At 41.4% G+C, this 25390-nt stretch overlaps 1 protein-coding gene across 1 annotated transcript in view; it reads left to right on the top strand.

The window, feature by feature from the left end:
* The first annotated feature begins 18041 nt into the window (after positions 1 to 18041).
* Positions 18042 to 25390, top strand: part of MMP2 (matrix metallopeptidase 2) — a 35444-nt gene continuing 28095 nt past the window's right edge. Inside the window, exons 1-3 of the mRNA XM_009511220.2 lie at positions 18042 to 18381; positions 22757 to 22983; positions 24509 to 24657. Of these exons, the coding sequence (XP_009509515.1) occupies positions 18238 to 18381; positions 22757 to 22983; positions 24509 to 24657 (520 nt within the window). The 5' untranslated portion in view covers positions 18042 to 18237. The remainder of the gene's footprint in view (positions 18382 to 22756; positions 22984 to 24508; positions 24658 to 25390) is intronic.

The raw sequence follows: 25390 nt of genomic DNA, 5'->3' as shown, positions 1-25390 counted from the left end.
TTAAAAATTATAAAAACGTGCTTCAATGAACCATTAGTGTCTCTCAGCATCTTCCAGGCAAAGTCTACTCAATTTACAAAGCAAGAGATTTTCTTTTCTCTTTTTTCTTCCGTGCTGCCAGCTCTGCAAATGCAACCTGGAATCAGGAGTCTAATCCTAAGTGCTCAAGTATCATTAGCAATAATAAAAATCTGGTAACTGAAATTTACCTGAGAGTGATGCTGTTAATGTGCCAGACAGAGCAGAAAACCAGCTCACTTTCCAACAACAATATTGGCTCTTAGTTCTTAGCAACGATGAAAGCTCACTTCTGTTAAGAAAACAGATACATCAGACATATGGGGAGCAGGTCTAGGGGGCGAGTGCCTTTGTTTTATAGTCATTTCCCCCACTGTAACAGCATTTAAGATGTTACTTGCAGCATATAAACTAGAAGTAGGATGTGCATGTGGGCATTGTGTGAGAGACAGCTGGACTGAGTAAAGCATGTGGCTTTTATACAACAGAAATCTTAAACCTTAAAGCAATTAAAGGTCTTTAACCTTGCCCTGTTCCCCAGTGAAGTGAATGGCCAACCTTTCAAGGTCTGCAAGAGGAAGAGTCCACCATCAAAACTTTCAGGAGTAAAACACCAGGTATTTGTTTTACTACACAAAACACAAAAGCTTTTGTTGTAAAGAACTCATAATGTTAAGGTTCTTAGTTATGCAATTTCCCTTAGGATCTAGAAATTCCAGTTTACTACATAATGAGAACAAAATTATTTTTAGCAGTACATTCCATACAAAAAAGACTATAAAAAAAAAAAACAAAACAGAATGAGGAGAGAGGACGGGCAGCACCTTTAGCCCACAGGGGCAGGGAGAGAGAGAAACTTTGCTGGGTTGTATGATGAAAGGTTCTGCCCATGCTTCAGGGGAGTATATTACACATCTTCTAAATATACATTGCTGCATAGCTCTCAGAATGAGAAGCAAGTAACAGACTTCACAACTAGTATTATATGCCAGTAAGAGGGGAATGATTTTTCCACATAGCCTTGCCTATTCACACTTCTATTACAGCAGTGTACTAACACTGAACAAGCTCACTTAGCCAGCCCAAAGTTACTGTTTGGTGAAAGTGCAAAGCAGAACAAATGCAGTAAAATTTAAATCCAAGCCTTGGTGTCATGGGAGAGAAAAAGGTAAACTTCTTATAAAAGGAATTTGGAGAATGGTGAGTAAGAGCTGTACTGAAATAATATTTTTAAATTATTTTTATCCAGCAGAATGACAGAGCTTGTCACTTCTATGTAGTATAAATGACTGAATAGTTGGGATGAACAATAATAGCATGGCAGATTGAGTCAAGCCAAGATTTTATTCTTAGCTCTGCTACCAATTCATGCAGATAAATCATTCAAAGTCTTTGTGCTTTGACTTTCCCATCTGAGAATGGAGATATTCAGCTTAGTTCACAGAGGTGTTGAAATGTTGATCATTTTTATGCACACAGCAATGTGAACTCATTGGGTGAAAGGTGCTTTAGAAGTATTAAATATTCTTCTTGCTATTACGCCTGCTTTCCTCTTCGTAGTGCTATTCTTTTGACTGAACTTCAGTCCATTAGAACTTGACAGTATAGAATTTACATTCTTTGCAATGATAAATGCACTTAATTCCCTTCAAGCAAGTACATTCCAATTCAGCGTTTAAGCATAAGACTAATCTCTTTTGTTTCACACGACTATTGAGTAAAAAAAAGTGTTCAAATGCTTTGTCAAACTGAGGCCATAAGTTTCTGCAAGAATAAGCAACAATTGGCAGTTGAACCCTGTAAATTGAAAAAATATCTCTTCCAAATCTTGAAGAAACTATCAATAATTTGGTTTCCATCCCACCAAAATGGATGTGGTATAGTAGCTCTACACACAGGTTTAAAATAAATAAATACATACATACATACAAATTTCCCATCATCATTTTGACTGTTCTTCTGGAGCTGCAATATCCCGTTACATCTTGCTCTGACTGTGGAGGGGAAAGCAGCACTAATTGCAGGTCTGAAAAGTTTGAGGGAAGAGACAGATTCTTCCCTTCATCACCCTTACAGGGACCAGGTTTTCTTTTGCATTTATATCAAGTGTGGTGCATTTCCTAAAACTATGAGGATCTAATGCACTAACAATGTCTCTGACCATTCCTGCTGGCTTCCTGTTTTACATATCAATATTTCTTACACAGTCAAACAATTGATCCAGAGTATAAAGAGTTTTGTGAGGCCTATGAGATATAAATTCATTAATTCCTCTAGGGGGGACATGCAGTGAAATAAGCTATATCAATGCATATTTCATTGATTCAGATCTGTATATTCACATTAGTAACAAGCGATTGTTATGAATCAATTCCCATGATACCTGCAATAAACCAGAAAGTAATATAAACAGTGCTTACTTAGACTGGTGTTCCTGAGACATTGTATTAGGTCAGAGACTCACTGTGATGAGGGCTGCAACATTAGAGATCATTAGGATTCCATCTGACTTCAATATAAATATGTTTCATTGATCAGAATTAAATCCAGAAGGCTGAGGATGATCCTTTTTTCCCCCCATATCAAAACTTTGAAATCTTGTGATATGACAAGCCAAGCAGTCCTAGCCCCAGCTCTACACACAATATCAGGGAACCTTAAAGGGCCTAATGAACTCAAGTGAAACAAATGAACATGGAATTTCTGTACACACAAGCTAATGCACCTATGAAACAGCCTAGCACAGAACACTCTACAGGTAAGTTGTAGTAAGACTGAATTAATGAGCAACATACACACAAATATTCCTTGAAGTGGTTAATTCTGGGAGGGTAAATCTGGGCCTGTTCTGTCTGAAGCAGAAAACCAGAAGAGATGGGTGAAAATCTCCAATGGACACAGGATGCAAAACCTAATAAAGCATTTGAGTAGTTGGGATACATAAAGAGTCCTCCTTCCCCCAAACTCAGGTATTATTAAGGTAATCAGAAATTAAATTCCACCATCAGGGAAGGTATTGGATCAGTTCTTTTAGAAATATGGTAAAGATTAACTTATGCACAATTGTCAGTACAAATGCTGCACATCACTATGCTGAGAAAGGGGTGGAGATGGAGGACTGGGTCTTGGACCAAGAGTGTGAAAAAGCTTCTAGTCTTAATTCACAGAATCACAGAATCACAGGTTGGAAGGAACCTCAGGGATCATCTAGTCCAACCTTTCTAGGAAGAGCACAGTCTAGACAAGATGGCCCAGCACCCTGTCCAGACGACTCTTGAAGGTGTCCAAGTGTCCAAGTCAACCACTTCCCTGGGGAGATTATTCCAATGGTTGACTGCCCTCAGTGTGAAAAATTTTCCTCGTGTGTCCAATCAGAATCTCCCCAAGAGCAACTTGTGTTCATTCCACTACGTCCTCTCCATGTGACTCTGTGTAAAAGGGAGCCTCCATCTTCCTTGTAGCTACCCCTTAAGTATTGGTACATGGAGATGAGATCCCCTTGAAGCCTCCTTTTCTCAAGGCTGAACAAACCCAGTTCTCCCAGCCTATCCTCATACGGCAGGCTTCCCAGTCCTTTGATCATCTTGGTGGCCCTTCTCTGGACCCCTTCCAGCCTGTCCACATCCATTTTGTGCAGCGGGGACCAGAACTGCACACAGTGCTCCAGGTGTGGCCTGACCAGCGCTGAATAGAGTGGGATAATGACTTCTTTCTCTCTGCTGGTGATGCCCTTTTTGATGCAACCCAGCATCCTGTTGGCCTTCTTGGCCGCAGCAGCACACTGTTTGCTCATGTCGAGCTTCCTGTCCACCAGGACCCCCAGGTCCCTTTCCACAGAGCTGCTCTCCAGCCAGGTGCATCCCAGTCTGTGCTGCACTCCTGGATTATGTTTTCCCAGGTGCATGACTTTACACTTCTCCTTGTTGAACTTCATAAGATTCTTGCTGGTGCCTTCTTCCAGCCTATCCAGATCTCCCTGCAGAGCAGCTCTCCCTTCTGGAGTGCCTGCTTCCCCACTCAACCTGGTGTCATCAGCAAACTTCATCAGGCTACACTTGATCCCATTATCTAGATCACTTATAAAGATATTGAATAACATTGGGCCCAATATCAATCCCTCGGGGACCCAACCTGTGACAGGTTGCTACTTGGAAAAGAAGCTATTTATCACCACCCTTTGGGTGTGGCCTGTCAGCCAGTTCCTCACCCACTGCACAGACCACTTGTCTAGGTCATAACGCACTAATTTCTCCTAGAGGAGACTGTGGGGGACTGTATCAAAGGCCTTGGAGAAGTCCAGGTAGACAATGTCCACTGCCTGCCCCATGTCAACCAGGCAAGTCACTTTATAGTAGAAGGCCACCAGGTTTGTCAAGCACAAGCTGCCTTTAGTGAAGCCATGTTGGTTTTTCCCAATCACGCGCTTCATTTGACTTGCGATGGCCCCCAGGAGGATTCGTTCCATAACTTTCCCAGGGATTGAAGTAAGGCTGATGGGCCTGTAGTTACCCGCATCCTCCCCCAAGCCTTTCTTGTAGGTAGGGGTAACATTTGCCTTCCTCCAGTCCTTTGGGACATCCCGTGTTCTCCGCGTCTTCTCGAAGATTATGAAGAGTGGCCTTGCGATGATGTCAGCCAGCTCTCTCAACACCCTCGGGTGGATGGCATCAGGGCCCATCGATTTGTAGGGGTCAAATTCCTGATATAATTCATATACTAACTCTTCCTTCACTGATGGTGGGTCGGTGTTTGGGTCAACTGGGAATTTCGTTCCCAAAGCCTGGGACCCAACAGTGTTGGTAAAGCCAGAGGTGAAGAAGGTGTTGAGGACCTCTGCCTTTTCAGCATCATTGGTGATTGACTCTCCTTTTCCGTTTAACAGTGGGCCTGTGTTTTCCTTCTTTTTCTACTTAAGATCTTTTTGAAAGATCTTTATGTGACTTATTGACCAGTTCTATTAAATTGTAGATTTTGTTTAATTTATTATGTTCTGTATATGTACCAAGTAGCTTTTCCTGTGGGTTGGTTTTGCTTGTTTGTTTCTGATGGTAAGGTCACAGACTGGCCTCCGTACACAGGATGGGGAAATTGAGCAATTCCAAACAAACACCTAATCCCACAGAAAGGCAGACCCATCCCTTAGTAGACCAGACTAGATGATAAACCTTGAAATACAACCCACAGTTGTAAAAACAAAGCCAAAAAAGTCCTCTGATTTTTTACCCTGAGGAGGCAGAGTAGCCAGCAAGACTATGAAGTCCATTCAAAGAACTTCATGGAAGTCGTTGCAGTAATGGGACAGCAGTATAAGTACTCTGGATAAAAAACATATTTCATAAGAAATTCAGGTGAATCAAGGTGTTCAGTAAGACGAAATAAACTGAAACAAATTCAACTGCTATAAGAAAACAATGCTCCCTGGTACAACAGATTTAATATACAGCAAATTATTCTGCTACATACTTGCTTAAGTCCAGTTATAACATAGGACAGAAAGAGATGTAATTGATCACTGCACCAGTCCGAACTCTTCAAAAATACATGAATTTCACCTGCACCGTCTGAGTGAAAGCACTGCCTCAGTTTCCCTTTATGTGAAATAAGAATTCTCCACTCCCTTGCCAAGAGTCCTGGAGTGACTACCTGATCCATACACAGCATTTTAACACCCCATCTCTACAAATAATAAATGAGAATATAAGTATCATACAAACTGTGTGTCATCCCCCCCTTTCATTTTCCCCCCTACCAATACAGATATTTTAAATATTTGAGGATTTTAGAAGGAAAAAAGGGGGCAGGAAGGTGAATCAACTGACTTCAGGCCCCTCAGTCTTACCATTTTTCCAGAGGCTCTGTTTTAAAAAAAAGCCCATTCTGTTCTCTGAATCTGCTGTAATGAAATGGAATTTGCATTCATCATACAGCACTAGTGGTCAAAGGGAATCACTGTCTCTATCAAAGATTGTGCACTTTAAATCCTTTGCTAGTTCTACTGCTATATATTTGATTTTAATTAAAAATCTGTCATGAATTATAAAAGACCAGATCTTCAAAGTAATTAATTAAGGCCCCTCAGTGTCTGAATACTAACATTATAATGACAAGAGAGATGTACAGTGCCTATCAACAAGCGGCTGCACAGCAGCAGCAGCAAAGGAAGCAGAACTATTATTCTGACCTGTTCAGGATTGCACTTGCCGATTGTTACAGCAAGGAGATCTCCCATGAATACAAACGTAACAGCAGTGGGGAGGAGTCAAGCTTTGGCGTGGCACTGTTTGTAAGTAATGTGCTTCTTCCCAGAATTTGAGAAATGGGTCGCTCAGTGAGGTACTGCTTAGGGTCTGTCTCTGAAATTTGAAAAGCAGAAATTCCATAGCTCTGCACTATGGGGCTTAGGAGCTGGTCACAAAATCATGTCAACTTAGCTCTTGCTCTTGCTATGTGTGTAGCAGTGGCTACCTTACTAGCTATGGGCTAGGTCCCATCATGCTTACTCTCCTCTTTCATTGCAAGGTGCCTCATTTAAGGGTAACAGGCTCACTGACAATACAACGCAAGCCAACATCAATATGGATGGCAGGATCTGTCCCCAGTGCTAATTACAATCATGCCGAGTTTATCAAGCTTAAGCAAATACAGAAGCATGGGGAGTTCATTCTTCTGCTGAGCCACCAGTGATCTGGAATTTCTTCTAAAGGCAAGTTAGTTCTGCACATTTTATCCACAAAAACCAGTTCTTTTTCATATAAAGAAGCCATTGACCGGATGATACTTGATAAAGTAAAATACGAATGAACATAAAATAGGTGTTTTTCACACATTGCAACCAGCCGGGCAAACTCTATAGGTAAGCAATAACCTTCTTTGTATATTACCGTGGAATTGGATGCTTGAAGATAAGAGGAGGAGTCAATATGTGAAAAGGGAGAAAAAGGAGAAGTATAAAATCAGATACTAACAGTCATGTTTTTCTTTGATGTAATACAAACTGATGCACTTCTTTATATTTAAGTAGTGTGTTGGGTTTTCATTGGAAACAACCCAAGTTTTCTGTGCCCTTTACAGACATGCTGTCCTCAGAGAACACTGATAACTCAAAACTAAAAAAATCCTTACTCAACATCAGCTTGACTCACTTTCCAAAATAAAGGTTTCCTCTTACTCCTCTGCAGCTGAAAGCTTGACACTAAAACTTTTTTCTCACCTCACTGCTGAGGAGCAGTGTAAACTTTGTTTTCTCTCCACAAACCCCAGGTGGTGTGGGCAGCCAGCCCTCTTGGAGCTAAAAAGCAAGGCTCTTGAGGAAGCTAAAGCCATCTCCTCACGCTTTTCTTTCCTTGAGTAGTTTATCTTGATAAACAGACCAACCTGATTTCCTTTAAATTCAACAGCCCTATAAGCCAGAAGGGAGTTCTTCAGACTCATTTAGAAAAACATTATCAAAACACACTTTCACAATATTCCACTCTAGTCGTCCAATTTATGATCTTCTCTATTATTAATTGTTCTTGCATAGAAACTATTTCTCTAAGTATTTTCACAGTTTCACCATAAGGAATTGCCTTATATTGCGCTCCATTTATGGCGATTTAGGAATATTTCCCCATTCACATCCCTCGCATTATTAAACTACATCATTTTTAGTGAAAGCACTATACTTTTCATTTTACTGGCATAATTTTCACTGAAGGAACATTTAAATTAGTGACCTTAATGGTTAATAGGTCAGGCATATGCTACTTACTATAATCAGTCTCTAAATCGATATACCTAAAATACATAATTTTTAAATTTTATGTATTCTCTCTCTGAAATTTAGGGGTGACCAGCAGGCAACAGACAACTTCAAAAAACAGAAGTGGTTGAAATTAGTTTCTAACCAAATTCACAAAGGCTTTATGATTTCTGAACTAACTAGCTAGCAGAATGATCAACAGCAATGAGTAATTTGAATGCCCCAAATTCAAGGTACAAGAGCTCACAAGATGTCAATTTATCCTACCAGATACTTGAAATAAAAATAGTTAAAACAGGTAAGAATTACATTGGGAAAATGTGTAGGGACAAGAGATAATTTTATCAAAGGACTCTGCATTTTAAACCTTCTCTAGACTACCTAGCAGTGTTAAGAAGCACAAAGAAGTTTTTCCTGGTGACACATATAAAGTTGGCCTGGGGTTTTGCCTGAAGCAGTTCAGCGTATTTCCTCTGAACTAATTCACCCAACAGAAGCTTTGCAATGCCAGTTAACACCAGCTGAGGACACAAGCAGGAATTCCTGGTTCAGGCAAAAGCATAATGAACAAATGCAATAGAAAATGCTTTGTCCACAGTAACAGATTTACTTAAAATTAATTTCTAATTCAGTAGTAAGCTAACAAATTAAATCCATCTGTCAACAGAACTTCACATCCTTAGGACCTATCTTCCCAAAACAGAAGGGATGAGAGAAGCAAAAGCAAAAATATAATCGCTACCTTAAATGCTGAAGATCACATCTGGTACCAACTGTTGACCCTTTGTACATCGTCCTGCTCTCACCCCTCTATGCATACACACACATACACACACACAGAGATTTCCAACAGTTTAAAGACTCCCTCATGTGGTGGTCAGATATGGTGAATTAGATCACTGGAGTCTGAGCGAGCCGCTGAGCAGGCAAAGAGCATATCCAGACAATTAATGATGTGGGTGTTTAAGGCTTACGATCTGTTAGGATCAACTCTTCAACATACATGTCTTAAATGAGCTCACTTGCCTGCAATATAAATGAGTTCTCACTGAAGTTATTAAACCCTTTAAACTCAAAAGGGGTCTGCTGTGACTAATCATTGTTTCCTGGAGACAACTTCACTAAAACAGATAAACTGCTAATATTATGCCTTTCTCTGTTCCTAAAGGGGCACACACCTCCATCAGTCAACTCCAGCAGACACCCGCCATTTCTGTTACAGGCACCAAACAGCAGATACTTGAACCTTAGTGTCTTGCCAATGCCAAGCACCAGGAAGAATGTAGTCCCTTACTGTATTAATACTATTACTTGCATAGATGGTCCACCCTGAGCAGAGGTACCGCTAAAAAAGTGCAGTGAGTAGATAAATAATACAGATGCACCTCAGGTTCAGTGGGGCTTCGGTCTGGCACCACACCTTGCTACTTTCTATTGCAGTGCCCTCCTACAAGTCAGACACAGTGAAATGCACCAAAATCCATCCTTCAGTTTAATCCAGTCCTATGCTTTCTTCCATAAGCTCTTCATTTTCCTGGTCCTTACAAATTCCTTTTTCTCAGACAAGAATAAAGAAGGCACTGGAATGATGATCCGGGAGAAATTACAGAACAGGATCAGTGCAAAGGAGAATAAGTCACAAGACAACCCTGGCACACTGAGAAGGATAAATGGGACCTGGCATAGTCTCATGGGACCCTTCCTGAAGCCCAGGTAAACTTCTCCATCACCTGAGCTTCAGGTTTTCCAGCCGCTTAAAAGTTCTGAATCATAGAATCATTAAGGTTGGAGAAGATCTCTAGGATCATCAAGTCCAACCATCAACCCAACACTGCCATGTCTCTTAAAACATACCCTGAAGTGCCACATCTACGTGTCTTTAAAGTACCTCCAGGGATGGTGACCCCACCACCTCCCTGGGCAGCCTGTTCCAATGCCTGACCAATCTTTCAGTAAAGACATTTTTCCTGATATCCAGTCTAAACCTCCCCTCACGCAGCTTGAAGCTGTTTCCTCTTGTTCTACCGCTAGTGACCTGGGAGAAGAGACCAACACCCACCTCACTACAACCTCCTTTCAGGTAGTTGTAGAGAGTGATAAGGTCTCCCCTCAGCCTCCTCTTCTCCAGACTAAACAGTCCCAGTTCCCTCAGCCGCTCCTCATAAGACTTGCTCTCTAGACCCTTCACCAGCTTCTTTGCCCTTCTTTGGCTGTGCTCCAACACCTCAATGTCCCTCTTGTAGTGAGGGGCCCAAAACTGAACACAATATTCAAGGTGTGGCGTCACCAGTGCTGAGTACAGGGGCACGATCTCTCCCCTGCTCCTGCTGGCCACACTATTCCTGATACAAGCCAGGATGCTGTTGGCCTTCTTGGCCACCTGGGCACACTGCTGGGTCATGTTCAACTGGCTGCCAATGAACACCCCCAGGTCCTTTTCCTCCAGGCAGCTCTCCAGCCACTCTTCCCCAAGCCTGTAGCTTTTCATGGGATTGTTGTGACCAAAGTGCAGGACCCGGCTCTTGGCTTTGTTAAACCTCATACAGTTGGCCTTGGCCCATTGATCCAGCATGTCCAGGTCCCTCTGTAGAGCCTACCTATGCTCAAGCAAATCGACACTCCTGCCTAACTTGGTGTTATCTGCAAACTTACTGAGGGTGCACTCGATCCCCTCATCCAGATCATTGATAAAGATATTAAAAAAACTGGCCCCAACACTGAGCCCTGGGGAACCCCACTTGTGACCGGCTGCCAACTGGATTTAGCTCTGTTCACAACTGTCTGAGCTCGGCCACCCAGCCAGTTTTTTACCCAGCGAAGAGTACATCCATCCAAGCCATGATCTGCCAGCTTCTCTAGGAGGATGCTGTGGGAGACAGTGTCAAAGGCTTTGCTAAAGTCCAGGTAGACAATGTCCACAGCCTTTCCCTCATCCACTAGGTGGGTCACCCTGTCGTAGAAGGACATCTGGTTCATCAGGCAGGACCTGCCTTTCATGAAGCCGTGCTGACTGGGCCCGATCCCCTGGTTGTCCTGCACTTGCCTGGTGAGCTCACTCAAGACGAACCGCTCCATAATCATCCTCAGTACCAAGGTCAGGCTGAACAGGGCTGTAGCTCCCCAGATCCTCCTTCCAGCCCTTCTTGTAGATAGGTGTCACATCTGCAAGCCTTCAGCTGTCTGGGACGTCCCGTTAACCAGGACTGCTGGCAAATGATGGACTGTGGCTTGGCAAGTTCCTCTGCCAGTTCCCTCAATACTCTAGGGTGGATCCCATCCAGCCCCATGGACTTGTGAGTGTCCAGGTGGAGCAGCAGGTCATAAACTGCTTCCTCCTGGATTATGGAAAATTTATTTCATTCCCTGTCCTTGCCTTCCAGCTCAGGGTGCTGAATACCCTGGGAATAACTGATCTGACAGCTAAAGACTGAGGCAAAGAAGGCATTTAGTACTTCAGCCTCTTCCTCATCCTTAGTGGCAATGTTTCCCTCTGTGTCCAATAGAGGATGGAGATTCTCTTTTGTTCTCTTTTTGTTTTCAATGTATTTGTAAAAACACTTTTTGTTATCCCTTACAGCAGTGGCCAGGTTGAGTTCTAGCTGGGCTTTTGCTTGCTAATTTTCTCTCTGCAGGACCTAACAAGGTCTCTGTACTCTTATTGTGTTGCCTGCCCCTTCTTCCAAAAGCAGTAAACTCTCCTTCTTTTCCTGAGTGTCAGCAGAAGCTCCCTGTTCAGCCAGGCCAGTCGTCTTCCCTGACGGTTCATCTTGCGGCACCTGGGGACAGCCTGCTCCTGTGCCTGCAAGATTTCCTTCTTGAAGCCCAGCCTTCCTGGACTCCTTTGCCCTTCAGGACTGCCTCCTAATGGACTCTCCCAACCAGTGCCCTGAACAGGCCAAAGTCTGCCCTCTAGAAATCCATGGTAGTGGTTCTGCTGACCCCCTTCTTACTTCTCTGTCATGGTTTAGCCCCAGTCAGCAACCAAGCACCACGCAGCCGCTCGCTCACTCCTCCCTGGTGGGACGGGGGAGAGAATCAGAAGAGTAAAAGTGAGGCAGCTCATGGTTTGAGATAAAGACAGTTTAACAGGTAAAGCAAAAGCTGCGCGCGGAAGCAAAGCAAAACAAGGAATTCATTCACTACTTCCCATGGGCAGGCAGGGGCTCAGCCACCTCCAGGAAAGCAGGGCTCCATCACGCGTAGTGGTTACTTGGGAAGACAAACGCCATTACTCCAAACGTCCCCCCCTTCCTCTTTCTTCCCCAGCTTTATACACTGAGCATGACGTCATATGGCATGGAACATCCCGTTGGTCAGTTTGGGTCAGCTGTCCCGGCTGTGTCCCCTCCCAGCTTCTTGGGCACCCGGCAGAGCACAGGGAGCTGAAAAAGTCCTTGACCTGTGTAAGTGCTACTCAGCAACAGCAAAAACATCTCCACATTATCACCACTGTTTCCAGCAAAAAAAAAAACAAAAATGTAGCCCCATACTAGCTACTACAAAGAAATTTAACTCTACCCCAGCTGAAACCAGGACATTCTCCAAGGACTGAGAACTCAATCATGTCATGGTCGCTAAGCCCAAGACAGCCTCCAACCACCACATCTTCCACCAGTCCTTCTCTGTGAACAGCATGTCAAGCAAGGCACCTCCCCTGGTAGGTTCTCTTACCAGCTGTGTGAGGAAGGTATCTTCCACACACTCCAGGAACCTCCTAGACTGTTTCTTCTCTGCTGTGTTGTATTTCCAGCAGGTAAATTGAAGTCTCTCACTAGAACAAAAGCAACCGATTGTGATACTTCCTCCAGCTGCCTGTAGAACACTTTATCTACCTCTTCATCCTGGCTGGGTGGTCTAAAACAGACCCTCAGCAGGATATCTGCCTTTTGGCCTTCCCCCTCATCCTTACCCATAAGCACTCAACCTTATCATCACAACCACTAAGCTCTACACAATCAAGCACTCCCTAACATACAGAGCCACAACACCACCTCTCCTTCCTTGCCTATCCCTTCTGAAGAGCTTATAGCCATCCATTGCTTCATTCCAGTTATAAGAGTCATCCTACCATGTCTCTGTGATGGCAACTAAGTCATAGCTATACCTCTGCACAACGGCTTCCAGCTTCTCCTGTTTGTTACCCATGCTGTGTGCATTGGTGTAGATGCACTTGAGCTGGGATATCAGTTTCACCCCAACCCTGGCATGCCACTCCTAGGCTCCTCTCTAGTGGGCCTGAAACACTGAGGACCTAAGAACACCACATTGGCTCTTCCTGACAATTTTGATCTGTTATTTCTTTTTGAAGAACCCTGCTAAAGTCAATGCAAGTCCACCTACATTAATCAAATTGTTGTTTTGCTTCCTAACCATGAAGATATAAATTGTCAGTGCAGAACCTGGAAGAAGTAACAAATACAAGAAGAGGTTATATACACATACCACAATAGCTGTCTTGGAGACACACATCCCACTGCACCCAGTTACAGCCAGCTGACTGTAATCAGATGATCGGCTGCTTTCTTGAGATCTTAGTTGTCCTGATGATTATCTATTTCTTCAGCCTAGCTACAGGTTTCAATATAAAACATGAGAGCCCACTAGGAATAAATCCATCATTCTCCCATGGACTGTGATCACTGACACTCCACCTAACATATTCCTCTGGAACCACCAGGAAATCATCAGCTTGTAATAAAATTTTGGAATTAGTGACAGTAGGAATCGTTACAGTGCATTTCTGGAGGGATGACTACTGTCAGGAAATTACCCAGGACACCATCTGAAGTCTAACCCTGAAACTGCTGAGTGCTCCTGAGTAATTTTAAAAATAATTTTCTGAAAACAGAAAAATTCGTTGATGAAAACAGCAAGTTAATACATGCTCATGTGTCTCTTGGCATAGTCAGATCTACTGAGACATGTAGCTTACAGCTCACAAGACATCATTATTCCCTTTTTACTGTTATTACTGAAGTATGTCCTCAAAAGAAGCATTTGCCATCTCAGACTGTGTGGTTTCTGCCATACAGTTCCTATTAATGCAAGAAAGTAGGCATTTAAAATTCAAATCCGGCATCTTACTCATAAAGTAGATGATTAAGACTTTCAATATGGAGTGGTTCTAACCTGAAACAAGCACAGTAACTAGGGAGGAGCTTTTTATGACTCAGGAGAGATTAATGTATATATCAACAAAATATCTTACCTAATGTGGAAGTTAGGCAACACTGAAATGATTTTTTTCCACAAATACATAAAGGCTATAGTTGTAGTTATAACTGTATTCATTTTCTGTAGTTAATCCAGAGGTAGCATCTATGCACAGAAAATATCGCATAGAGCGAGCATTAACATAAGAGAAGTGAGATCACAGAATCACAGAATCACAGCATGGTAGGGGTTGGAAGGGACCTCTGGAGATCATCTTGTCCAGCCCCCCTGCTTGAGCAGGCACACCTAGAGCAGGGGGCACAAGACTGTGTCCAAGCGGGTTTTGAATGTTTCCAGGGAAGGAGACTCCACAACGTCCCTGGGCAGCCTGTTCCACTGCTCTGGCACCCTCACAGGAAAGTTTTTTCTCATGTTTAGCTGGAGGTTCCTGTGTTCCAACTTGTGCCCTGTGCCCCTTGGCCTGTCATTGGGCATTATTGAAAAGAGCCCAGTCCCATCATCCTGACACCCACCCTTTAGATATTTATAGGTATTGATGAGATCCCCGCTCAGTCTTCTCTTCTCCAGGCTGAACAAACCTAAGTTGCTCAGCCTTTCCTCATAACGGAGGTGCTCCAGTCCCCTGATCATCTTTGGTAGCTCTCCACTGGACTTGCTCAAGCAGTTCCCTGTCTTTCTTAAACTGGGGGGCCCAAAACTGGACACAGAACTCCAAATGTGGCCTCACTAGGGCAGGGTAGAGGGGGAGGATAACCTCCCTCGATCTGCTGGCCACACTCCTTTTAATGCAGCCCAGGATGGATACCGTTGGCCTTCTTGGCCACAAGGGCATGGTGCTGGCTCAGGGTCAGCTTGCTGACCACCAGCACTCCCAGGTCCTTCTCAACAGAGCCGCTTTCCAGCAGGTCAGCCCCCAGCCTGTTACCGGTGCATGGGGTTGTTCTTTCCCAGGTGCAGGACCTTGCACATGCTCTTGTTGAATTTCATCAGGTTGCCCTCGGCCCAGCTTCTAGATCATAACCCAGACCTAGGTTACTCTTTCAGCTTTTCCATAAAGTTGGTAGATGGCCTTTTGTTCCCTTCTCAGTGGGGCTTTTCCCACTTTGTTTTGTATTGCTTCTTTCCTTAATTTTTAACTGCTATGAATCTATTCAGAAGTCACTAATTAATGTTAGAGCTAACCTCTTCAGAGTATTGAGTGTTGAGGAATGTTTATGCACTAAACACTAATAGCAGTTAAACCGTCAATCTGTCAATGTCGAAATACATCAGTTCAAATGTTTGAGTCTGTCTCCTTGATTTTAAGCTTATCTAGTCTTAGAACAGAAAACACATCACACCTTGTCTTTTCAAAGTCAGTAAGAGTGGTAGGATCACGGAGCAGTTTGGGCAGTAACAGACCTCAGGAAGTCATTTAGCCTAACCTCTGGCTCAAAGCAGAGGCCTATCAGCAGCAGAATTCCCCTACTTTCAGGATTTAGCACCACTGCATTCCTAGCCTGAAAAGCAGCACCTCTGTAGCCAGGATGATCCCACGGGCCTTAAAGAGAAATATAAGGAGATAAGAAACCTTTTACCGCAAATTTAGTCATAAGACAGTAGGACTTCTACTCTCACAAAGAAGCATCAACAGCATTTATTTTGCATTGTTTATCTGAAAGAGGGCATCTCAGTTAGGATCTCATAAACTGCTACTGATCTCATGCAGTAATGGAAGAGAATGCCTTTCATTGAATAGTCAGAAACTCAATATATGGGTTCACCCAGTACCCATAAATCCCATTTTCCATTACATATTATGTTTCCTAATTGAACATAACTTGCTCAACTGCTCACTATCTGAAGTAGTACCAGCAAAATTGCAATCAAAGATGAGAAACAATGCTTCACTGCAGGTCTGTACAGTTTCTGTTACTTTGGTGATTTTTTTTGTAAATATATTTAGAAGGTGACCTCTACCAGCTCTCACTGCCAACAAAGATAAGAAACAAAATACGGTGAGATTTTCAAACTGCACAGACCTCACAGCTCATTCAAAAGTTTCCTCATCCATTTCTGATTTGACATTCATTTAGACACACTGAGAACTGAGCATTCATTAGATTTCAGTGAGGCTTATGAGTGCAACAGGAATGTACCAGGACACATTTGACTTTAAATGGCTTCACTGCAGCTTCCTTCTAAATGAAAGCTACTAAGCCATCATAAATTACACTAAAATTCTTATGAAAATTATGTGTTTCTTAGGCTTTAAGATTTACAGCAGCCCTTGACCTACTGGAGAGCACAGCAATAACTGCAGAATCTTGCAACAAAACATAATATTTTTACTTGCTCATTTAAGGATAAATTAAGAGTAACTTGACACATCTAGTGAAGGCTTTCTTAGCCTTTGTCCTCTTACAGTTTCACGTGGCCAGACACAAATATCAGCTGTCATCACAAACAAAGCAGGAGACTCATTCCCCACAACCAAGTGCAGGGCTGTGGAAAAACTGGATCATATTTTCAGGACTGCCATTTATTAAAGCAACTCCTAGAAATGACTGTGGGTTTTTTGCTGATGGGGAAAAGCTAAAAAAAAAAGTTGTCATTTCAAAGCTGAACCATTAGGGGAAAGCTGTAACTCAAGTGCCATTGGAATCATACATGAAAGGGCATAAATACAAAGCCATTTGCTTACAAAGCAAGCTCCATTCACGTACAAAGTTGCCGCAACTCTTCTTTCTCTCTTGAGCGTTAAGTGCTGCTTTCCATGGCTGATTCACCCAGCGGCAGTGCATACAGCTGCTGTGTTGGGTTGTCAATGGAACTGTATGGGCAGCAAAAGCTCCTACTAATGCTTTCTCCCTGAACCCCTCATCCCACCCTTTGAAATTCTTGCCTTTATATGACTATTCAATTCATGAATGATGGGGTGCAGTTAGCAAAATAGCTTGATATTAGCATAAACCAAAGAGCTGTCAATATTAACCATATACAATCCAATACACCAAACACCAGCAAAGTACTTCCTTTTCATTAACAGCCCTATTTGGTAACAACAGTCATATCCGGAAAACTGTCATTTAACATTCAGTGGAAAGCTGTAACCACCTTTATGCTGATATACAGCTCAGAGGAACCTTGATGGCTGGACTCATGTTTAATAGAAAGTGTTCTGTGACACTTGGCTGGCCAGAACACAGTTTGCATTCATGCAGAACTGCCAGCCTCCTGTCTTAAGAAGTCACAAGCCAAGACCCTAGATTAGGGATATTCAGCTAAAAAAAATTTGCCACTTGTAATAACATCTCAAAGCTGACAATATTATGAATGACATAATAAAAAGACTGTCCATAACAATGGCTGCATTTACAGCAGAACTTCAGACTAAGGCAGCTGCACCAGCAGACCAAACCTCCAGCTTAAGCAAAACCTGATTTTTGTACAATTCCCCTGACGTCAGTTATTGAGGATAATTTCTATTGCTGAATCTGCTTGATGATCTCTTACCCCATAGATTAAGGTGATATACCGTGCCTGTTGGTGGCAAAGCCTCAAGCTGGTTTTAAAACCAAACAAGCCACAAGAATCTTACTCAGAGAGCTCTGCATGCACGTTCTGCACAGACCAGGGAGGGAGCAATGCTCACGCCAAGTGCGGGTGAGCCCTGTGTACACAGACCTACCGTTTATGTAGCCTAAGCAGGAGAGGGACAAGAAGCCTCACTTGGCTGCACTCCACCGTGCAGGCTCTGCCTCAAAATCCATAATCAAAATGTTTACTGTAAGTCACTGTGTAGGAGTGTAATCACATATGACTAAAGCAGATTATTATGTCTGTGGCAAGAAAATAGGCTAAAAAATAATAAAAATACTTAGCTAAGAAAATAATGTTTAGAAATTTTTTTTCTAATTTAAAATATATGTGGGGCACTTCATCTTCAAAATTAAGTCAGATTTGCTTTTTGCTGCTCTCTGGCATAGCTAAACACTTTCATATATGCAAATGAGGAGAAAATGTGGCCTCCTTCAGCAGTAATAAGTATCTGCCTGTTGCTACCTTAAAATCACAGCAATCACATCTGGTAACTGCCCTTTTCTCATGTTTCCACTAGTTTTCAGACTTCCTCTTGTGGTAGCTTGAGACTGCGCATCTGGATGTTTTAAACATACAAAGGAATTGCTAGAGCAAGCAAAAGAGAAAACGGTGCAGAGAGTTAAGATGTGCAGATAAGCAACTGGTGCACTGTGCAGCTAAAGTAACGGGCAGACAGTTGGGGAAAATCTTTTTCCAAAGAGGAGAGCGCAAGTTTAGGCAGAATGAAGACTCACATTGTCTGTGGCTTCGTTTTTAAAGTACTATTCATCCAAGTATATCTTTTTAACAAAACCTTAGCTGCGCCATCACCAATCATTAAGTTTCCTGGAGACAGCACTCCCAAAACAGACAAAGAACTAGCAGTGGTAAGTGTTGGTTTCATCTTTGCTTCAGATTTATGTTGTTGTTTCATAAGCAGATGTTTCTTTCTTGTTTCAGCTGAGGCTAAGGAATGACTGTAGCATTCTCTCCCCAGAGTCTCTGGAAGCGCTAGCTAGCTAGCAAAGGTATCAACTTTCAAAAGTTAAAACTAGAGCCAAGTAATGTTTCCTCTCTTAAAATTTTTTAAGCCAGCAAAGTAAGTCTTTTTTTTTTTTTCCTTAAGTATGAACATACAAGATTATTTCATGAAATCATTGTGACTATAATCAAAATATTTGAATGGTTAAGAGGGGAGAAGGCAAATAATAGACATCTAATTTTTTATGTAAATCAAGTAGAAGTGAGGACTGTTGAGACTCACTTAATGTATGTATCACAGCTTCCAGAAGTTTGTTTTCCAGATTGTTTACCGTGCATTGCATAAACACAGCTTTAAGGGACAACTATGATTGAAAGCTGGCTTGAGTTTCAGAAGCCATTGTAACAAGTTTTGACTTTGAAAAAAAAAAATCTCATCAGAGGTTTAATGAAATTCTTTTTTCCAAAATCAATCTGGAACAAAAAAAGGAGTTTGGATTTCTGTGACATTAGCAAGTTATAACTATAACTCTACAGCATTTTATTCTAACCTTATTTTAGCCCTGTGGACCTTCATAAAAATGACATTATGGAGAAGTCCATTTAAGGGGAGATTGAGATGGATTATTCTTATTTTAGCATGTAAATTATAGACATTTCTCTTCTTCAGCAGTAAGTCCATTCTAAGGAAGATTGAGATAAATTATTCTTATTTTAGGACATAGAGGATTGAAAGTTGGTCACTTTTCTTTAGGAGTTCTTGTGCATCTTGGGAAAGCTTGCCAGCTTAAAGAAGGGCTGGGGGAGGGTAGAGAGAGAACTTCCAGATGGGAGCTGCAGTGGAAAGTTTAGGAAAAACAGACAAACTGACCCAAAAAGGGCACTCCTCAGCCTTTAAGAAAACAAATTCACCCAAGGTTTTGCCTTAGCAGCACAGCAGCTACAGGATGGGGGGGGGCAGTTCAAGTGGGAGAAGAGAGTGGGGTCACACATGTCTATTAGTAATTTAACCACTTGTAAATAATCTATTTTCTTAGACACAGCCAGGCTTTCATTCAATAACAGCAATCCACATCTCCCCTCATCCCTATTTCTTTCTAACAACCTATTTATTGTGTGTACTCAGAGGAAAATTACAAGCTAGTTTAACACTGCACGTCGTCTTTGTCATTTTTTGTAGTATCCTTTGGTAATGTTAACTGGCTGCCTTTCCCTCACACCCTCCATCAGAACAGCCCCAACACTCAGCATCAGAACACAAATTGCTATGTTGCAGCTGGACCCCGTTTCATTAATGGGCTGGATCAAAATTCCAGATCACCACAGCTCCCTGCTGACTTTGGGGAAACTGAATTTTGCAGCCTAGGCCAAGATGTGGTTTACATAGACACTACATTTTCTTCAGGATTCACTTCTCACAAAACAGCTGGTTATGTTCATTTTTCATCTTCAGTAAAATCTCCATTTTAGGAAAAAATGAGAAGGGTTAGCTTTTCATTTAGAATCCCAGCAAGTAAAATCCTCTTCCATGCCTCATTTCATATTTTTGGCTGTATCTTAATCCCAAACCTAAAATGGCAAAAGCAGCATCCTGCTTCTTCAGTAAACATCAGTTCTGATGTATAGTCTGTATTATATCATGGTACCTCATTGGGAGATGTAAATAGAAGCATAAGAAAATCTATCAAACTACATTAAAATGAAAACTGGGATAAGAATAGACCATCCATACTGGCCTGTTTGATTATGTTCTTAATGGATTTCACATAATTTCCACCAGGCCCCATTAAGCATGAGTAGACAGCAGCTTAGTGGTAGCAAAGGTCAAACTATCCTGTGGCCATTATTTGCCAGTGCCACAGTCTCCACTGGAGAAATACCACCACATCAGAAGTTATAAAAATCACAAAAAACTGGGCATAGTCTGTGCTTAGTCAGTAGGTGGATAGAGGACATTCTGAAGGAAATGGGGTAACATCTTGATTAAAACCTTTTTCTGAGTAAGCTCTGAACCATTTCCTGTGCAGGGAAGATGAGGTACGCCTGGACTTAATGAGGCAGTGGTGAAATCCAGGCTTGACCAACTTGCAGTCATCAAATACCCTTTGCTATATTTTGCTGATGCAGTGGTCTCACCCCCAGTCTGCTGGGTGAACTTCAGTCAATTAATTAGACACAACAAAGTAAGGTTTCCCTCAGGAATACTTCCTGGCACAAGAACTTAAATGTGCAGTCATTTTGTCAAGTTCCTTGTAATCCTCAGTTAGAAATAATTCTTTGATATTTCTGATACATTTTTTGGCAAATATACCTTTACCTTATTTAGAGTGTTTTCTTACCTTGGATTTGCAGTTAATATTTTGGATACAATACCCGAAGGATGCTTCTTCCTCTGCTCCAGAACATTTTAATGGAAAGAGCAGTAACTTGCAACCTTCCTGTCTAACAGCATCATTGGAAGGGTGTCTCTCAGCTCCGTGCCATGCTAAGCACCAGCTGGGGTGGCCTACACATCAGTTTGGGAACACCTGCCATTTGACATGGCTGTAGCTTTTCTTTCAGAGCTAGGCATAAAGTATTGCAAACCCAGACTTGAGTGTGGAGTTTCCGAAACCTACGTGCAAGAGAACCATAAGATTCACTTTCCTGGATAAAGCCTACAATTCCAGATAATTTAGTCAAGCTGTTTAGAACCTGTGAATGAAAATAATTAGGTAATGATAAGTTATTATCATTATAGAAGTACCCAAACTAACATCTTCATCATAATCCATTTACCTGCTCCTTAAGGAGGATATAAATTCAACAATCTAAAGCTGTACATAACCTAAACAGTGTGACTGAGCCTGTCTGTGCAACAGTCCAAGCTAAGGCAACAGCTTGAGCTACAGGTTTTCTCAAATTCAGTCTGGATCCAAACACTGAATCCAAAACCTCTAGCTAGCCAGCAGTCTGTCATGTGGCCATATTCATAATCTCCAGTTAGGAATGGAGTTGGTAGAGGATTTTATACAGTTGCTGAAGATATAACTGGAAGTTTCCTCATTTGCTTCTTGTCACTCTTTTTCATTTGAATGACTGTTTTTATGGCAGGTTTCACCATGTGCTAGAGACTGCCAGGCATTCTCTCAGGGTTGGTCCTTCCCCCAAGAAGCTCACACTTATTCTGCCAGTCAACACTGAACTTAAAAGAAAAAAAATACTAAAGGGCTTGTGTGAGCTCACTTGTGTATTGCACAGAAGGTGGGGACCGTGTATGGATATTCAGCACCACAGCTGTTTCTCTATATGTTTCTCTATAGTTTAGTTTAACATAAATACGCCACTTACCAACACATATCTGAAAGACATGGCTGCTTACCTGGAACAATTGCCGGTGAACAGACTAACCCCCATTGCTCCTCTGCAATTAGAGGCAATGGCAAACAACAGACTGACTTTTTTTAAAAAAAATTTTAACTGCACTACACCTTCTAATTAGGTCATACTGATCAAAACGGAAAGTGGAAGAGACTTGAGTGTGTATTATTTTAGATAAGAGATTAAAATAATGGGATTTGCGCTGCCTGTTTTGATCCTTTATGACCACTGTTTTCTAAGGAGAGATAATTTTGTGATCTGCCACCATGGTTGTATCAGAAAGACCAGTCCGGTGGTAATCTGCTGGCGTGTTTGATGGTTTTAAGTATGCAGATATTGATTGGCTGAAGCGTGCAGGCAACTGAGTTGTTACCAAAGACCTTCTTCCTCAGGTCTTTGCAATGTTTGACTCAAAAGCAAACACAAGCAACATTCAAATAGTTCTATACAGTTTGAATAAACAATGTTTTTCTTTTTTTCAATTAATGTTGTCTCATTTCTGTGGTTGCTTTGATACCTTGTCAAGTTTCTCAAAAATCCATAGAGTCTTCCAAGAAAAAAAATACACAAAATCTAAAACTGTAAGCAGATTTCTACATCATAAAGAAACCAAAAATGATAAACCCATTTTTACTTTGTCCTACATTAAAGCTTTATGCTTCACTTACTAATAAAGCAATTCATTAAGTAAAGGTGATAGCTAATAGTGGAAATGATTGCTTAACTAGCAAAGCTGTGTGATCAAGGATGGTTTGTGTCAATTAGGAGATTCTGCTGGTGTCTCAGTTACTAATAATAGTAATTTTGAAAGGAAAACTTGCAAATTACAGACAGAAAGGTAACATGGAATTACAGTATTTATTTGTAATGACTATTTCTTTTATGAATTTTTAAGTCTTTGTTCTGTGCTTTTTTTTCAAGCAATACCTGAATAAATACTATGGATGCCCGAAAGACAATTGCAATTTATTTGTCCTGAAAGATACTTTGAAGAAAATGCAGAAATTTTTTGGGCTGCCTGAAACAGGAGATTTGGATCAAAATACTATTGAGACAATGAAGAAACCCCGCTGTGGTAACCCAGATGTAGCTAATTACAACTTCTTTCCAAGAAAGCCAAAATGGGAAAAGAATCATATAACATACAGGTACTGAATGGTGATGGCGGGTTTTGCTCATACATAGCCACAGCATTTTTAAGAACCAATCAAACAAGGCTCTTAGAAGTGGAGTAGCTGCTTAGTGGGCTAGACAAGATTTCTTGAATTAAATTCTCTTTGTGTTTGGATAACGTGTCTGAAATTTCAAATTGTAAAATTTCAGGAATAATAATCTAAAGATCAATTTTATGGTTCTCATTGAGTCTAAAGAGGTTTTGGTTTTATTCTTTGCTCTGCTGCAAGCATCCTAAGGGAACTGGAGCAGGAGTATCTCACCTGCCCCTCTACACAGTGGGGACCATGGTACTTATTGACTGCCAAGGCCGTGTAGGAGGACAAACTCCTCTGCATTAAGCAGTCATAAAAAAGGAGGTTATCCAATAGATTTTAAAAGAAAACAACCGTATTTCAGATATATACAGACATGATTTAAAGAAAACCTATTGCAATAGGCTTGGAATGTTTTAATTTCTTACTCTTACTCTGAAGAGGTAGGGACCAATACAGCTCTCACTGAAGTCAGTAATAAAAAAAAAAAATCTCCTTTACTTGGTCTGCTGCCTCCTCACAAGTTATGACCCAAAGCATCTCTCATTCTGCTATCAGCCTAAGAAACACTGAAAAAACCTGTGGCAGCTCTCGCAGTCCCCTCTTGTTGACTATGTGCTTCCTCTGATTTTTTCTCATTCTCCTTAGACACAAAGTAGTTTCCCTCACTATGCACAACCCTAACAGCAAAGAATTGGAAATTTGTCTTTACTTGGAGATTAGCTGGCTATAATATAAGGCACTAAGAAGTCCAATTAAAATATATGAAGAAGAAGAAGAAAGCATTGCACTTAAGAGTTTGTCCCTTTCTCATGTCAGGTCTATGGCTCTATTTTACATGTTTTTACCTCCTATTTCCCCATGTATCCTATTGCCAGCGTAACAAGTAAAGGATTAGTATTCAGCTGGGCTGAAATATACAGCTAACTACAAAGGTGAGGGAGAAGGGCTGTTTTAATGTTGTTATTATTAAAGAGCAAAACAATCCACACTTGAAACTTTCCAAACGTTATTGAGCTCTTTTTCTGGCAGGTAAATCTTACATATCAAGATGTGCTTGTATGTTCATGGCTAAAGCGACAGTACAACTTGCAAGCTAAGTAGTCTACAAACATGTAAATCTCAAATCTAATGGAGCAAAAGAACATAAAGTGATGCCTTGCCAGCACCTCAGCACTGACGCAAAACCCTGAATATTTTGTGCAAGGCCCTCTGCCATGCAGGCTTTACAGCCTCTGGCTATATAATTTTCTTCATGCTGCTGCATCAATTCCAAAGGAAAATAAATAGTAAGTGCCACATCTAAGCATGTCTCTGAATCAAAGGAAAGTGTCTAGATCTTGTGTGGAGCAGTGTTAACCTCTTAACCGTTTTCACTACTGAGTCTAATTAGCATTTTAATTAGTAAGCAGCAAATACTAGGAAGGGATTTACGTGTTATTTAACCCTTTCTCTTACCTCTAAGGATTATAGGATACACCCCAGATTTGGATCCTGAGACAGTAGATGATGCCTTTGCTCGAGCCTTTCAAGTCTGGAGTGATGTCACACCGCTGAGATTTAACCGAATAAATGATGGAGAAGCTGACATTATGATTAATTTTGGCCGATTGGGTATATTTTTCTATTTTTACATATGTTTTTGGTTTTGTTCCTTTCATTACTCCTTAATATTGGAATGATCTACCCTCAATAAGTAGTACCCATGAGCCTTTCTGGCAAACCTTGTCCTAGTTTGCACTTGGCTTACACAGGCTAAGGTCTAATTTCGCTAAGATCTTTTTTTCTTTCTTATACACGAGAGAGAAAGATAAGTATTTATACAATATCCTTATACTATATTTATTTTTCCAAAAGAGAATCACTAGGGGCAACATTTTATTTTTAAATTTACAGATCAGAAATAGAACTGGTAAATATTGGTACAGATCTTAAGATGATGTGAGCTGGCTTCCCACCACAGAAGAGAATGGAACGCCATCATACTGCTTATTTATAGCTCCATACTCAGTTTTCCAGTGATAGTGGTGGAGGTTCTAACATACTGGAGCTTAAAAATGGATTTGTGGCTTGCAATTTTGACTCCATAGCTGGTGGCTGTTCTTTAGCCCAGCAAAATGCAGGCTTTCAGTGCATTTTTTGGTCTTGAAGAATTTAAAAATATGGATCATTAAGCTGAATTATGGTTTGAGTCCAGCTGATGATAGGTGACTTGATTCATTTTCACTGTGCATGCCTTCTCAATTAATTTTGGTTTCCCCTGAAAGAATGTTTATAACTTTTCAGTGTAAACCTGGGACATTTTAACTTCTTATGGACAATCACAGAATTTTTAATACTAATGAAA

This window comes from Phalacrocorax carbo, chromosome 8, assembly GCF_963921805.1.
Source record: "Phalacrocorax carbo chromosome 8, bPhaCar2.1, whole genome shotgun sequence".
In the NCBI taxonomy this organism is placed as follows: Eukaryota; Metazoa; Chordata; class Aves; order Suliformes; family Phalacrocoracidae; genus Phalacrocorax; species Phalacrocorax carbo.
This window is presented reverse-complemented; position numbering and strand designations above follow the sequence as displayed.